At 38.9% G+C, this 17,956-nt stretch overlaps 1 protein-coding gene across 1 annotated transcript in view; it reads right to left on the bottom strand.

Annotated features, from left to right (window-relative positions):
* LOC128864622 (uncharacterized) overlaps positions 1-17,956 on the bottom strand; it is a 182,421-nt gene that overhangs the window by 112,847 nt on the left and 51,618 nt on the right. The window contains exons 2-3 of the mRNA XM_054104382.1: positions 8,359-8,590; positions 2,362-2,509 (exon numbers count right to left, since the gene is read on the bottom strand). Of these exons, the coding sequence (XP_053960357.1) occupies positions 2,362-2,509; positions 8,359-8,590 (380 nt within the window). The remainder of the gene's footprint in view (positions 1-2,361; positions 2,510-8,358; positions 8,591-17,956) is intronic.

Below are 17,956 nucleotides of genomic sequence, written 5' to 3'. Positions count from 1 at the left end.
GTGAAACTTTAAGGTATTTTGTTAGTCAAATGCAGAACGACAAGTTGATGTGTTTTTATGGAAATCATGAGATTTGTATGTATGCATGTGTGAGTGTGCAAATAAATGCATTTGTATCAATAAATGAATCGTAATAGTGAATGGGAAAACTGTAGTTGAAAAGCATTTAAGGAAATATGAATAATTTAGGTTTTTCACTCTCAAAAATTTTAAATTTTCAGGCTGATCAAATATTTAGAAAAAATTTGAAGATATTTGTATGCAATTTTTACTAAATGAAGTGAAGGTGCAAAGGTCCAGAAATCTTCAAAGGAAAAGAATCCTTCTAATCGTCTCAAAAATATTGCTTTAGAGGTGTATAATATTGAACTTTATCTCATCTTTTTCATTCATTGCGCGATTTTTTATAAAATAGGAAAGTTTTACTAGTCCTCGAAAATTGTATACGACTGGCTAAATTAAGAGTGTAATTATGTTCGAGGTTGGTTAGGATCCTGAAAAGGGACCCAACTGCAAAGCTGGGGTCACTTAGGAAATCTGATGGCTCCTTCACGGAGCGGCAAAATGAGACACTCAGCTTGCTGATGGAATCTCACTTTCCTGGTAATCAGATAAGCGTCAGCCAGCAACATCCCTCATTGATGGAGGTGGTTGTCAGAGCTGTTACACCTTCTTGGACTGGTTCGTTGCCAGATCTGTGGTGAATGAGGCCGCCAATCGATTTGCCATCAAATCTTTTGGCTACAAATCCCCCGGACCAGAGGATATATATCCTGCCATGCCGAAGGAAGGCGCAGAGTCCGTGACAGCAGTCCTGAAGAAAATTTTCTCGGCATGTCTGGCACTCGCCTACATACCACGCTCTTCTAGGATGGTGAGGGTCGCTTTCATCCCAAAGCTTGGAAGAGACGACTACACCACCAGCCCCAAAAGCTGTAGACCCATCAGCATGACTTCTTTCATGCTGAAAAAACTCGAACGACTGGTGGAATTGCGCGTACGTCAGAAGTCGCTGAAGGCTCATCCTCTGTCTCCATTTCAGCATGCCTATCAAAGTGGAAAATCCTGCGAGTTGGCACTGCAAAACCTTCTTGCTATGGTAGAGCTGGTCATCGAGAGGAGGGACTACGCTATGGTCATCTTTTTAGACATAGAGGGGACGTTTGATAATGCCACTTTTGACAGTATGTGTGCTAGTAAATTGGATTCGTTCGAGAGGAAGATCGATCCTCTACTCACCACCGATGGTAATCGATCCTCTACTCACCACCTTAAACGATTCGCGAGTCTACGCACAAGCATATCCGGACGATGTCACCTGTTTGGTAACACGCCTTTCGCTTGTGAACATCTGCAGGAAAGTGCAGAAAACTCTGGATCAGATTGGCACTTGGTGTTGTGCGAATGGGCTATCGGCAAATCCGGCCAAGACTGGTATTGTCCTCTTCACCAGAAGGAGGAAGCTTGATTGACTCGTTCTGCCTTAACTAAGTCACAATCCACCTATCCAAGGAAATTAAATATCCTCGATAGTAAGCTCCTATGGAAATCACACATTGAAACAAAGACATCCAAGGCACTGACAGCTTTCTGGCTGTGGGGTCTACGTGGAGTTCAGCGGGACATAACTGCCCTTTGCTCTTGGAATGCATGCATCTGTGTTTCAAGCGGAGGTGTATGCTATTCAAGAACCGATGGAGAGGCTGCGCTTTTGACCTTAGACAGCTTCCCAACCACATCAGGGGTAGTCAAGTCCTGTAAATCCAGGCTGAACTATGCTAAACAAATTTTATGGATCTAAAGAAAAATTCCACAATTACTATATTCATCGGTCTGAGACAGTTAAATATACATACATGCAATGGTTAAAAAATTGACAGGGAAACAGGATCTGTCGTGTTTTTCCAGCAATTTTAATTCACTAATGGAAGATTGCATTTTTCAAAACTCATCTTCTTTTGATGTTGGGAGCGAGACCCCAAACTCTGATAATAATACCTAAGAATCTAGCGCATCTTTTGACAGCACAACCGTTATCCCAATATGTTTCGGTAAATGAAGAAGCAAGCAATTGAGCGAGGAAAGATTTTGAGGTAGTTTGTATGTTTGACTCTTAGTTTTTGTTGGTATTGATGAAAATTTACGCATTTGACTTTAAACAGTGTGAGCTTAACGAAAAGAGAGTACTAACTAAGCATAAACTCTTTGTTGTTTAGTGGGGTAAAGAAAATGTGTGTGTAGTGTTAGATGTTGCCATCTTCGGCTCTTTTACGCTATACGAAATTACATTTCGTGTGCGGAGACACGCAAAGCATATAGGTACATATGTAGTAGTATATAAACAAATATATATTCACTCACCTTCCCAAAGGCAGCCGACTACCTCGGCTCTCAAGCAGACAGTCCGATCGTATTGACTATATGGATAGATTCGCACTTTTGAGGCGAAAATGACCGGCTGTAAGACATTCTCCACTTCACTGTAAGTATTAATATTGCCGGGGAGTATCTGCAAGAGAGAAAAAAAAAGAAAGGGGAAATTAAACAAAATATTAGTGCACTCTCCTACATAGAACAGCAATAAATATATAATACTTAATGAATGGTATATAGGTACAAATTGAATTATTCTGGTCAATCGTCGGGACTATGTTGGCTTAGAGTACATCGACTGTTTGCGGCTTATTGTCATAGATCTTCAGGAAACCTTACAAAAAAAGGCTACCCGAGTCAAATCACATGATCTTGTAGACCAAGTCACATCGCCTCCGCAAGAAATGATCATACCCTCAAATATTTCATAAAGAAAAGGGCAAAGGAAATTGGTTACCATCGACCTATAGTGCTCGATGATGGCCATATCAAACTCATTTTCGAATGAATACGGATAAATTATGCAGCCGTCCGAAATGCTGCAGTAAATACCAAAAAATAAAAATAGTGTCCCCTAATGCACGAGTATTTCGGGTCATCCCATATGCGCTAATTTTACTTACTAACGTAGTCATTTATCAAAAAAATCTCCTAAGGATTGCTTTCGACCAAAGTCGATATTCTCTTCCAAATGCTCCAAAACCCAGTTCGCGAGTAAATACTGGCTACCAACTTTGAGTCTCTGTTTCGGTTGCATTTTGTACTAGTGACATCCAAGTCGCGACGCGAATTTCCTCAAGTTGAAGTCTGCGAAAAGCAGAACTCTAATGAAGTGCGAGAAATTTACTGCTATGTCATAGAAAACCTGCAGAGAGTGGCATGTTTTTAGCCCATCGGGCATTCTTTTGGCATATTGATGTGGACTGATTGCTTACCAAACCGACCGTGTAAAATTTTCTCCGGGATTTCATGGACAAACTTGCGGAGAGAAGGATGTTCTCAGCCAATCTAGCATTCCTTTAAAATATGGGTGTTCATTGATTTTCTACCGAACCGGTACTTAGAATTTGGTCATCAAGCGTTGAAGAGTCGACTTTGCAGAGCAATTAAGTGCAACTGGAAGACCCTGCAAATGCCAAAAATGAGCTATTCCCTCCACAATTTACGATATTTAAAGACAGAGTGGATAAGGAATGGATTTAGGTTTAAGAAATGGCCATCTAACACTTGGGTAAGGATTATTGAGACGGAAATGGAAAAGCATGGAGTGAAGTTAAAATTCTAGCTCAAAATCGGGACTAGTGGAAAAAAATTGTTGGGGCCCTATTTTCCATACACGAATAAAGGATCAACTTTATCCCGGAAACAAGACAGAACATAAATAAACTCGGTATTTTCGAATATCTCGATACCAGCAGCATTTAAGTGGGATAGATTGTGGAAAGAATTTTTCTTTACGGCAATTTTATACGAGATGTGGTAATTAAGTTGCGGAAAATTAGTCAAAACTCAGGAAATGGCAAGACTGCGTCATTTGCCTGAAAAGTTGGGATCTTCCTTTAGTCACTTTCACCATTTGAAGTTGTTATCACGTTCCATGGGATATGCTTTTTGCATCTTTTTCGAAAGTAACATTTTATGAAGGCGCGAAAATGTATGCGAGAATTTGATGTCCCGCTTTGGGATGAAAGATGAGACCTGGATATTTGATTGTAATCGCGAGATCCGAAATCGAACACTGCAGCTATTGGAAGGGGATTGGGAACAGACAACGAAAGCAAGGATGTCGAACACCCAAGTGAAAGTAATGTTGATAATTTCTTTCAAAATTGCTAGACATTCAGTTATTGAACAGTTCTAACTTAGCGTTTTGGAGAGGCTGTGAGCTCACTTTCTTGCACCATACAACGTGCCCCCTTATCCCTTCATCATAGTGCAAGAAAAAAAAAAATGGGGAACGTATATTCTGTAGCCACGACATCGCCATCGGGTAGTATCTCTCAATGCCTAAGATCAAGTCGCAATAAAACTCATTTTGATGTTGCGTAGGGGATCAAAGATCAGCATTTTAAGTATTTGGGAGTTATATTCGCATGTAGCGGTGATTCAACTTCTGTAGTAAGGGAACGCGTCAACGCCGCCAAAAGTACTATGTCCACCTTAATTTGTTCTAGTCCCGGCTCTTGTCTAAAGATACAAAACTAACTATGTACAAGACCCTTATCCGACCAATCAAGGTATGGATGTGAGGTATGGACTCTGAAAGTTGCTGACTGTGCGATGATTGCTTGCATGGAAAGAAAAATTTTAAAAAAGATGTTTGAACCAATAAGAATGGATGATTGTACCTATAGAATCCGGTACAACTCCGAACTAAACGATCTCACTCAGAACGAGACAGCTGCGCGTTTTTGTTATCGCAGCGCAAAAGATGGCTAGGTTATGTTACCCGTATGCCCGCTGACTTTGCCGCGAAGAAAGCCATTACAGGAAAGCTAATGGACGTAAAGGCCGAAGACAGACCAAGGAACCGATGGATAAATGCAGTGGACATGACAATACGTCACTACGAAGCAAAAGCTCAAGATCGAAGAGCATTGTGAAGGAAGCTTTGACGCACTCCGCGTTGCAATTCTGTGAAAGAAGAATAAAGAGATCAAAAAGCTGTAATTAAGAGAGTTACTTTCTTAGAAATAAACAGTGGATCATGCGGTTTGAAGTTGGAAAGCTTCATTCTCAGTTTTGAATGGCTTTGAGAGAAGTGTTCGGAAGGAAGAAGTTATTGCAAAACAACTTAAACATAGAAAAGTAGCAATTCGGAATGGGCATTGCATGGATTTGTAAAAATCTGTAACATACCCCGAAATGAGTCCATCGATTTTAAATAACATAAATATGAAGTATTTTTAGCACCAAATCAAGACTAAGAGTTGAATAAAAAAACTCTTTTTACTTTTATAACTATTTTTAACGACTCAGGCTATTTTTCATTTACTATTTTATTGGGTGTAGCTCCCATAATTTTTCCCGCAACACCTACGCAATTGTGCCGCACGCACGCAAAAGCAGCAAAGGTCAAATAAACAAACTAAAAATATGAAAAATAGTTATTACGGGCGGAGCAAGAAATCACCAGCACAAGGCAAATAATTCAAGAAAGGCGGACCAGGCAGCAGGCCACGCAGTCCGGGCAGGATGGGTAAATGCCAAAGATAGTTTTCGCAAGTGATTGTTATCGAAGTGATTAATGTGTGAATATAGGCGAGTGTACGGGTGATTGTCGCAGCACTGAATAACGTGGCCTCGAGCTAAAACAATAACAAAGGCGGGTAAGGCACGAGTAAATATATTTCACACATATATGTTTGTATGCGTGTATATATGTATGTACGTATATAGCTTGTAGTTGTAATAACAAACAAATTTGCTGGAGTTGGGATAGAAATGAATGTAAGGAGGAATGTAGGAGGAGCCAGAAAAGTGTGGGAGACTGTGGTACAGTAAAGACGACCTGTGCAACTATGCAAGGGGCTAGGACGCCCGTATTAAGAGGTTCGCATACATATTAATATTGCTAAATATACATATATATGTATGTAAACATATATTAATGCACTTGCAGATGCGGGACTCAATCTGCGTCTATTATTAAACATTTTCGTTAGCGGATTGCAAAAGAATGTTAACAAAAAAAGAATTATTTATAAAAAAACTAAATGTACAGATTATACTGGTTTACACGTAAAATGAGCTTTGCTGACAAAATAAATAAGGGATATTTTGGGACGCAGAACACGAATACGATGACTTTTTTCAAAAAAGCGTTTACACTAGTGAACATTAAAAATTGACATTTGCGAAAAACTGATTTAATTTTGAGTCGCTAAAAACGAAAATTATGTCCTTTATTTAAAGAAGAATTTACACTAGTTAACACGAAAAATTCGCCATAGTGAAAAAATGGGTTTTGGGGTAATTTTGAAAAATTGGTTTCTTTATAAAGAAGTATTTACACCAGTTAACACGAAAAATGGACCTTGGTGAAAAACTGATTTCATTTTGAGTCGCTAAAAGTGAAAATAATATCCTTCTTTAAAGAAGAGTTTACACTAGTTAACACAAAAAATTTACCTTGATGAAAAACTAATTATATTTGAGGCGCTAAAAGCAAAAATGTTCTCCTGTGTTTAAAGAAGAGTTTACACTTGTTAACAAAAAAAATTCACCTATGTAAAAATTTATTTGTGAGGTAAAATTAAAAAAGTGGTTTCTATAGACATTTTGGGTCCCTAAACACGAAAAGGATGCACTTTTTAAGAAGTCTTTACACCAGTTAACACGAAAAATTGACCTTGGTGAAAAAATGATTTTTGTGTAAAATTGAAAAAGTGATATCTATAGACATTTTGTGTCCCTAAAAACGAAAGTTATGCATTTTCTAAAGAAGTATTTACACCAGTTAACACGAAGAATGGACCTTGGTGAAAAATTGATTTCATTTTGAGTCGAAAAAATGATTCTTAGGGTAAATTTGAAAAAAAAAATGGTTCCTGTGGAAATTATGGATCACGAAACATTAAAAATGAAGTATATTTTTTCACCGAATCATTTACACTAGATAACACGAAATATTAACCTTGGCGAAAAAATGATTCTTAGGATAAATTAAAATGGTTCCTATGAGCATTATGGATCACTAAACACTGAAAATGTGTTTTTTTTTAAAGTGCTTACACTAGTTAGCACGAAAACAGAGCCTTCGTGAAACAATTATTTTTATGGCAATTTTGAGTCGCTAAACACGAAAACGATGCATTTCTTCAAGGAATCGTTTACACTAGTTAACAGGACAAATTCACTTTGGAGAAAATTTGATTTTTAATGTAAAATTAAAAAAAAATATTTCTATAGACATTTTGGACCCCTAAACACTGAAACCATGCATTTTCGCCCGAAAGAATCATTTACACTAGATAACACGAAATATTAACCTTGGCGAAAAAATGATTCTTAGGATAAATTAAAATGGTTCCTATGAGCATTATGGATCACTAAACACTGAAAATGTGTTTTTTTTTAAAGTGCTTACACTAGTTAGCACGAAAACAGAGCCTTCGTGAAACAATTATTTTTATGGCAATTTTGAGTCGCTAAACACGAAAACGATGCATTTCTTCAAGGAATCGTTTACACTAGTTAACAGGACAAATTCACTTTGGAGAAAATTTGATTTTTAATGTAAAATTAAAAAAAAATATTTCTATAGACATTTTGGACCCCTAAACACTGAAACCATGCATTTTCGCCCGAAAGAATCATTTACACTAGTTAACACAAAAAATTTACTTATATTAAAAAGTTAAATTTAAGTGTAATTTCGGTTGCTAAACACGCAAATGATGTTCATTTTGTTCACAGAAGCATTTACACTAGTTAACACTAAAAATTCACCTAGATGAAAAAGTGATTTTTATAGTAATTAGGGGCCGCAAAAAATGCAATGACTCCCATTTTTCCACACATTCCCGGAAAACCAAAATTTTTCAGGTTTTTTTGTATTTAATGGAGCAACATAACCTGTATATCGCTGGATCAACATAATCTCCCAGGTGTTGGAAAGATATTGCCCTGCACATTGCAAAGGCATAGTAAGACATATTAATTAATAATATATTAATTAATTTACAAACGATGCAGTTGGAAAAAATGAAGATTTTCGTCTGTTTTCAAAAATTCCAAATTTGAATTGTTTCGTTTTGCTTTTCTTTGGTTGTTGGAAAAAAACGGTAAATTGCTAATATAATATTTCGAAAACGTGTTCTCAACAAAAAAAAAAGAAGAAATTTGGCAATTTTTGTTATCAGTGGGTTTCTGCAAAGTGGCATCCGGTGCTCAAAAAAAAAAACGAAATTTGTAAACTAGTGTATATTCACTTGATTGCATATGCGCTAAACAAATAAATTGTGCTTTCATATTTCTACCAACCTCTTTGCCTTGAATGGTCTTCCAGCGTAGCCACTTCTCGAAACCCGGACGCCAATACTCCAGCACATAGGCCTCCGTATACTCTTGACCCTGACCCTTGCCAAAGCGTCCTTGTGTGCGTATGGCCGTGATAACATGAACTTGCAACAAATCCACTTGCAGATACTCCTTGAGGCCACGCGAAACCATATGTTTTGGACACCAAGCGCCGCCATTATTGTCGACCTTCAGTCTGAAAGTAATAGAATTTATGAGAAAGTATTAGTGAAAGTGGTTGAAAATTCGAATGTGGAAAATTAAATAAGTTGGAATATGAAATATTTATGCATGGAATATAATTAGGAATTGAAAAAATATATTCGCAGCAAAAGTTTAATTAAAAATTGCGCATTCAAGCCACACGCCGCCATAGAGTAGCTCTGGCATGCCTGCAAATTATAATTATGAATGCTTATACAAACATATTTACGCACTTGTATGGTGTGCCACTATAATTAACATATTATAATTTTTTTTGTTTTTGTTTTTCTGCTGTTTTTGTGCATTCATTATTCGGGTAACTCATTTGTAATTGATACTCTACTCCATACGTTACTATTAATTTTAATAATGAAAATAAATGCTGCTTTTGTTTTTTTTTGCTTTGTCAGGATTACGCCGATAGCCTATCGATTGCTACTGTAATTAATAACTTTTTGCCCCTTTTATAAAATATAAAAAAAATATGGCGAATAAAAAGCGATCGAAATGAGTACAAACAACTAATTGCAATCGCATTTAATTTAAGCGCCCATTAAAGTGCGATTATCGACTTTGATAATTTAACTTAGTGGAGCAGTAGCTGCAGCAGCAACAACAACAACTATGCTGATAAGTAGAACACTACAAAAAAGTCGGTAAATCGGTGCGTGTAACGGTAATTATTGAAATATGCACAAATGCGAAAATAGTTAATTTATTTGTTGGGGAATTTCCTTTTTTTTTTTTTTTTTTTGATTTATTCAAACTGGAAACTGTGCACCTAATTATTTTGGATGGATTAACTATAAATTACTTTAAAATCAGCAGATTATATTTAAATTATAAAACTTTAAATAATTCAAGGCAATTTATTACGTGCAAAATTATTACAAATCTGAGCCCTCTCGTACTATATTTCGTTATTTGGTGGAGATGGTACCATTTTTTATTTATTTATTTACTTATTTATTTATTAAGCTGGCTGTTAGTCTTAATATATTTCATATCAACACTGTTTAATTAACTATTCAACGGTAATAAATGTAACCAGGGCCTCATATTATCGAAGAAAGACTATGGCTTTCCCATTTATGGCAACTGTGCGAAAAGTACCATAAAACTACTTTACTCAGCTTACCACATGGCAGTAAGCAGAAGCTTCCTAAATCAACAACAAAATTTTTACTGACGGAAGCCGGCCTTCAAACTATTGAAAAGAGATTCGCGACGAATACGAAGAAACTTATACGAGGGGTGCCTTTTATATGTCAGTATTTGACAACCCTGGTGTTGCAATCTGGCAACTGACAGCTGTATTGCAAAGTTTGACATTTTTTGGCTTTTACGTACTCAGAATGTTTTGAAATACCAGCGCTATTTGTGTTGTTTATAGTAACTTAAAAGATTCATCTCGGTCCAAAAATGGAATTAAATCGTGAACATTTTCGTGCGGTTATTTTTTACAACTTTCGATGTTGATTAACTCAGCAACATTGCATGCATGAACTTAATTCATTTTTTGGCGATGAAGCTCCATCAAGGACCTGTGTTTATCGATGGTATGGTGAATTCAATCGTGGTCGTAGTTCACTCCAAGACGAATTTCGTGAAGGTCGTCCAAAATCAGTTGTTCCGAAAACCATTGATGCTGTGCGCGAACTGATATTGCAAGATGGTCATGTGACCTCTAGTGAGATTGAGACAATCTTAAGCATTAGTGGGACCAGCATACATTCAATATTGCATAAACATTTGACTGTCAAAAAAATTTGTTCGCGTTGGATCCCACACAATTTGTCAATCGCTCAAAAAAAGGCTCGTGTCGATTGGTCGAAGGAAATTCTCAAAAAATACGATCGCGGGGCTTCGAAACATGTCTATGATATCGTACAGGTGATGAATAATGGATTTACGCGTATATGCCCGAAAGTAAACAGCAGTCGACTGTATGGGTGTTTAAAGATGAGCCAAATCCAACAAAAGTTGTTCGCGCACGAAGCACTTCCAAGCAAATGGTCGCCTGTTTTTTCGGAAAAACTGGACATGTCGCCACCGTACCACTAGAACAACGCAGAACAGTAAATTCTGAGTGGTACACAACCATTTGTTTGCTAGTTGCGTTCCAAGAAATTAGGAAAACCAATCGCCAAAGGCGGATCACTCTTCACCAGGACAATGCGAGCTCTCATTCTCACACATCGGCTCAAACAACTGCATTTTTGAGCACCCAAAACATCGAATTCATGGGTCATCCGTATAGTTCTGACTTGGCACCGAATGACTTCTTTTTATTCCCGTACGTAAAAAACAAACTGAGAGGTCAACGTTTTTCGACACCTGAAGAAGCGGTTGTGGCATTCAGAATGCATATTTTGGAGGTACCTCATTCAGAGTGGCAAAAGTGAAGCAGTGGTAGGCGAACTTCAACGAAGTAAGACTTCACGTCGCATATCGTCAATTGCACAGTGCATCGCCAGAGAGATTGGTACCACTTCCGATTCACTGGTTGATGAAAGAATCTAGTTTTATATTAAACTTAGCGAAATATGTTAAAAATTACACTGGCGTCATTGTTTACCAACGACTTTTGGCAGAAATCACAACTCTCTCTCTGCTTTCCGCATGAGCTTAATTTTAATCGTTTGCAGTTGTCAACTCGAAAGGAGAAACAATCACGGCCGGCCTCTTCTCTAGCTATGCCTTTGCTTATACTCGTATAACCAAAGCAGCAGCGAATGGCATTACCTTCGCTGAAAACTTTTTACCGAAAGCAGTAATTTGCACGGATAGCAAATCAGTCATTTACTCTATAAAGAACACAATGAACAAAATGCACATCACCTCCTGTATCCCGTAGGCTGGGGGTCGGAGACGACCTTTCCAGGATTATCTACAGAATGCTCAGCGACAAAACGGTCGTGGCAGAGTGGGGCGGCGTCTCTCTCCGCCGGCAGGTGAGCAGAGGCACGCCGCAAGGCGGGGTTCTCTCACCATTCTTCTTGATCATTGTTATCAATGACTTGCTGGAGGAGCTGGTGAGGAGGGGCTGTAGGGTGATTGCCTACGCGGATGATCTGGCACTAATTGTTAGAGGAAAGTTTATAGATACCCTGTATGATTTAATGCACGGATATCTGAACGTAGTTGTTCGATGGGCAGCAGATTGCGGCTTATCGGTGAATCCTCTTAAGACGGAGCTTGTCCTTTTCACGAGGAAATATAAAATACCCAGAGCTCAATTCCCCTCGATGGGGGGCGCTCCGCTGGTGCTTTCTGACAAGGTGAAGTACCTAGGTCTAATCCTTGACAGTAAGCTGACGTGGAAGCCCAACATTGAGGAGAGAGTAAGGAAGGCAACAATCGCCTTGTATGGGTGCAAAGGCGCAATTGGCAAAAGGTGGGGCCTCTCGCCCAGAGTTGTATTCTGGCTCTACAATACCATAATAAAGCCAATTCTGTTATATGGAGTCACTGTCTGGTGGAACTCACTGGAGAGGACGACATCAGTTAAAAAGCTAGAGAGAGTCCAGAGGTCTGCACTCATTGAAATCAGTGGGGCGCTTCGAACTACTCCTACCCTGGCGCTTAATGTAATGTTAAATGTGATACCTATAGACATCGCTGGCAGAATTGCCGCTGCTCGTACCGCAATCAGACTGAGAGGCTTCGGCTATAAGCTCAATCTCACATATGGGCACTCAAGCATCCTCAGAAACTTTGAGTTCATCCCCTCGTCGACGGACCAGTGTGTGCCTTCGCTAAGTCCAAGCGGAACTTTCTCCACCCATATTCCACCAAGGGAGGAGTGGACCGGGGGCAACACCTGGCGACAGGGCCTCGTTAACCTGTTCACGGATAGCTCGAAGTTGGACGGTAGGGTTGGAGGAGGAGTATTCTGCAAAGAGCTCCCCATCAAACTCAAATTCAGGCTACCGGATCACTGCAATGTGTTCCAAGCCGAGGTGGCCGCAATTAAAGAAGCAGCTGACTGGCTACTTAATTGCGTAATAACTGTTAAGAAGGTAAATATTTACTCCGATAGCCAAGCGGCCATTAGGGCTCTAGGCTCTATTATGGTGCATTCGAAGCTGGTCAGGGAATGCCTGGTCTCACTCTCGATTGCATCAGAATTCTTCAACATAAAGATAATTTGGGTACCCCGTCACAGTGACATTGCGGAAAACTGCGAAGCCGACGAGCTGGCCAGACAAGGGACCTGTGAGGCGATGTGCTCGCGAAAGGAGAGGATCGGGATCCCCTTGACAACCTGCGCTCTACTCCTGGAAGGATGGGCTATGCACCAACTCAGCGAACGCTTGGCAAGTACACGAACGTATAGGGTCGCGAAGTCCCTCTGGCCACGTTTGGATAGGAGGCGTTCGAGGGATATCCTGGGGATGACAAAATGTCATCTCTTAAATTTCGTGGGCATCATCACGGGGCACTGTTCGCGAGGTACACATGCCGTGAGACTCGGAATTACTTCGAGTCCTTTTTGCGTCAGCTGTATGGAGGATGAGGTGGAATCATCTCAGCACCTGCTCCTTAGCTGCCCAGCCTTCGCGGGACTAAGATTCAAGTATCTTGGTTCTCACTTCTTTTCTGCGCCTGCTGATATAGCAGGTGCTGATAACAAAAATCTGATGAACTACATAAGCAGCATAATGAGGTTAACACAATCGCGGACTAGTCACCGTTCGTAGTCCACAAACACTCACCACTCCCCCATCCATTCCCTTCCTCCCCCTTTTCTGTCCTTAAATGGTATCACAAAGGACGAACCAAACTATTTCGTCCAGGTGGGCCCTACTCTCTGGGAAACCATCATGACCTAACCTAACCTAACCTGTATCCGGAGCAAATTATTAGAAAATAGCGACCGCATAAAACTAATGTGGGTTCCACGCCATGCAGGCATAAAAGGGAAGAATCTAGCGAACGAACAGGCTAAACGCGCTGGGAAAGAAACCAAAATTAATAAAATCGTTTTTCTAATAGCGGTCGCCCCTCGGCAGGCAATGGCAAACCTCTGAGTGTATTTCTGCCATGAAAAAGCTCCTCATAAAAATATCTGCCGTTCGGAGTCGGCTTGAAACTGTAGGTCCCTCCATTTGTGGAACAACATCAGGACGCACACCACAAATAGGAGGAGGAGCTCGCGCCAATTATATATATATATATAATTAAGTTTTCTATTCTCACTTATACATGTAATTCTGCATTCTATCAGACAGCCAAGCTGCCCTACGGGCTCTGGATGCTTTCTATATAACAACAAGGACGGACTGTCTTACATTGTCGCCAATCTCTTAATGAGATGGCTAAACAGTATCGTATTATCTTATGCTGGGTCGCAGGCTACAGAGATATACCAGAAAACTGTGGGGCTGATCAACATGCAAAAGAAGGTACCTGTATGCCAAACATAAGTAATTTTATGGATTTTATAATTTTTAAGGACGCACTTATCAGTTCTGTAAATCAAAAATGGATTAGCGTCGATACGAATTGAGTAGACTTCAAATTAGGACCTTAGTAGGGGCCCTCACAGAACATTTTCTCATAGGAAATCATGCAAGGAGATTAGGCGTTTACATGCATTTCTGTATATTTCGTAGCTGCAGAAATGAGGAGGAATTGGAAACAATTCAACTCCTTTTTTAGACATGCCCGGTTTAAGATCCACAAATATTTAAGATTCTAATTCTGAATATAGGTAATCTATACACTTTAGGTATCAACAACCTTTTACGTTTTGTCCAAAGCTGAGGATGGTTCAATCTGGAAGGGGAAATGTAGCCCAGCCCAACCCCTGCGGCTTACAACAGACCTAATTCGAGGTCTAAGTGGCATTGCTGTCCCTATGTGCGATGCGGCTGCCAAACCTAAACCAAGGAAAGCAGCACGGGTGACTAGCAAAGCATTTAGAACACTATTCTCAAGTGGCGTTCAGCATATCACAGCATATAAAAACTGAAACGCAGTGAGCGAATTTGAGGGTCTCTATCTGAACAACTGGGCTTCCACCTCAGTAAATTCTTCAAGAGATGTCACTTTAATTAGGGGCGAGAGCTATCCATACTGTAATTATTATGGATGCGACGTAGAAAAAGTTGTATGCTAAACATTTTTCGAGTTCTCGTGGTTCACTTATAGATAGATGGAATTCCAACAAGACACATACCACAAATTGGAGGAGGAACTCTGCCAAACACACAACACAGAATCTATATGGTATCTAGTATATGAAGATACGAATTCTAAGATAAAATTGTTGGGAAGTTTGTGCAGTAATATTTAATTTCACAAACGTCAAAAGCTGTCAATGAATGGACAGTACAAAGCGACCAACTAGTATCGATTTTGAAAGAACACAGAGCACTGCGAGAAATCGCAGATAGTTAGGCGGTTGGCCACTATCCACTGCATGAAGAAATTCCATAGGTCATGAAATCCCAATGTTTAAGGCAAAAACTCTCTAGCCTTCAATGATTAGGTTGGATCGGTTTCCATTTTTAAATGCCTCTTAAGCTTGCCGAGAGCTTATTTACCCTACTAGTTTCAAATTCAATATTTCACTGCTTAGGCTTAAATAACGCATAATTTATTTATACACTTCTTAGTCTTTCGCCTGCCAAGCCATTGCATTTGTCACAATTTTACTCTCAACTTAAATTACGCATTTTCTTAGCTTCCATATTTTTACTTTTTTTTTCTTTCTCCATTTATTTTTTTTTTTCTGTTTCTTGCTCAGAACTGACTGTGTGCCTGAGTGGCTAGAGCATTGATATCCCCCGACGACCCATATTTCAACATTAATAATAAAAGAAGTAAGAGTTACATATGGAGAGATCAAATGGCAGCCCCGGATACTCGGATGTGCAAGTGTATAGATGTGAACACATATACATATATATGTATATACCCATATGTGTATGCAAATGTCAATGAAAAGAGAAGAAGAAAGATATGTTTATACAAATGAACGTCTCATTGGATTTATGACGGCAAAAATTGATATTAATGCCAAGCGACGTCAGGCGGACGACAAAAATTCATAGTTTGCTGTAAGCGTAGATATTTATTTATATGAGTGTGTTTACGTATGCGTTTATGCATATGCGAGAGTATGTGTATAACGCATATGAAGTGATATTCTCTGCTGCCAATTCAGTTCATACGTTTCCAGATTTTTGCACGCATATAGTTGGGGACATTGAAAAGCGTTCAACAAACAAAAAAAAAAAAAAAAAATTCAGACGTACATGTCAAGGATGACAATATTGGAGGAAAATTTCGATTTCGAGATTTCGGGAATTCAGCAAATTTGGCGACTACTTTCCGTTCCTATTGCAGCCGGTTCTACGTTACCGGAATTACTTGGGTTTTTCCCGACCAAGGGCTGCCGATCCAGTAAACTAGCTCTGTTTAGTGTACCTGTACCGTATCCCACTACTTTCTATCTTTTCAGTTGTATTTTTCTGAATTTTCTATTTTCGCAGTGTGCCCAATTTTGCAACGCTATTACATAAATTTCGTTAGATTTATTGTGGATTTATTTGTGTGTCTGGTCAACATCGAATGTAGTCAGCGTGGCAGTAATTTATACGTACAAAATAACACAAAATACAAATAGAATTTATGAAAGTAAAAAGTAGACGGAGTAGAAAAGTCAAATACACTAAAAATAGTTTGCTAAAATAAAGAAAACAATGCTGAGTAGCTAAAAAACTACTGGATTAAAGTCAGGAATATAAATCTCTGTTTACACAGGGTGGCTCAAGTAAGACCAATCAATGTCAATGCGAAGAGCTTTTTTATTTTCTAATATACAATATTTTTTTTATTGAAACTGGAGATTCTCGTATCGAAATTTAGAGCGCAGCACTGTGATTAAATTTTTTGTTTAAAAAAGAAATGCGCTGGAACAAATGTTTGAAGAATCGTCATCGGTCTTCCAAATGAAGAGACGAGAGCTGTGAAGAGATCAGTGAGTGTAGTGACTGAAAATAATGTCCAAAAACTCTGAAAATTACTGCTGGCTAATCGAAGAATTAAATTGTGACAGATAACAAAGGGACTACAGATTATTAAGGAATTAATAGGAGGGATTTTACACCGTCGATTGCATATGAAAGGTGAGGTTTGGGTACCGTTTACGCTTACATGGCTCGATAAGCAGCGACGATTGGAGCTCCACAGCTGACTTTAAAGATTTTTTTGGTAGTTGAATCAGAGTAGTTTGCACGAAATTAGTAACTGCAGATGAAATCTGGATTCGTAAGTATGATCCAAAAATCTGTCTAAAGGGTCAATACAAGGGATGAAGGAAAAAAGTCACCAAAGAAATTCATAGTGAAAAAGTCCGCATCAAAGGTATTAAAAAAACAAAATAAATAAATAAATAACTTCTGTTAGTTGTTTGGCCGAGCTCCTCTTCCTATTTTAGCAGTGCGTCTTAATTTTTTGCACAAATTGCGGAACCTCCACGTTTTGATTTTTATGAGAAGTTTTTTCATGGTTTGAATTTTATGAGAAGCTTTTTCATGGTAGAAATAAACTGGGAGGTTTGAAATTGTCTGCCGAGGAGCGATCGCTATTAGACAAAACTTTTTCTATCATTTGCCTATTTCATGCACAGATATTCGAACCTCGCACTTCCTCATGGTAGTCACGCATCAACCCATTCTGCTATGATGGCCGCATCGTAGATATTCGCTACCATTTTATTAAAGTAATTGTTTACTTGCCTAAAGTGACTACAGAGACTACAGTGAATGGCCAGTACTACTTTAATTAACTGTCAGGTCAGGCGCATGCGGCAGTCGTGTAGAAGAAGCGTGACTAGTCGACGTGCGAGCACAACTTCTACAAGAAAAGCTTCCAATTGAACTATTCGGGTTGCGAAGATTGCCATGAAAGCTGTAGAATTCCCAGTTTCGATATGAGTTTTATTGATCTGATTTTTTATTTAAAAAAGAAGTTACGGGATAAAGTGAGTTGAAAGCGACCAGATACGAAGCCATTTTGAAGGTAATTTAGAGAGTATTTTTTAGGGACACGTGGGTGATCCATTTATGCTGCAAGGAGATCTTCCTTCCATTTCACTGGAAGGAGGTCACACTGAAAATTAAAAAAAGTATAGTCAATACCTAAGATTCATTCATTATGCAACTTAGAACGCGAAGTTATCAGTCGTCCCTCGTACATACACTATAAGTTAGTTGTTGTACCACATTTCAACTATCTGAGGCAGCATAAAACATATTGGTAGACATTCTAGAACTGGGAGGCTTCCTAGGCCCCTATATTTGTGTGAAAAACACGCAAGCCACAAGTTGGATAATGAGTTCGTCTA

The sequence above is a fragment of the Anastrepha ludens genome, chromosome 5 (assembly GCF_028408465.1).
Source record: "Anastrepha ludens isolate Willacy chromosome 5, idAnaLude1.1, whole genome shotgun sequence".
In the NCBI taxonomy this organism is placed as follows: domain Eukaryota; kingdom Metazoa; phylum Arthropoda; class Insecta; order Diptera; family Tephritidae; genus Anastrepha; species Anastrepha ludens.
The sequence above is the reverse complement of the archived record's forward strand: the minus strand, read 5'-3'. Positions and strand labels throughout refer to the sequence as shown.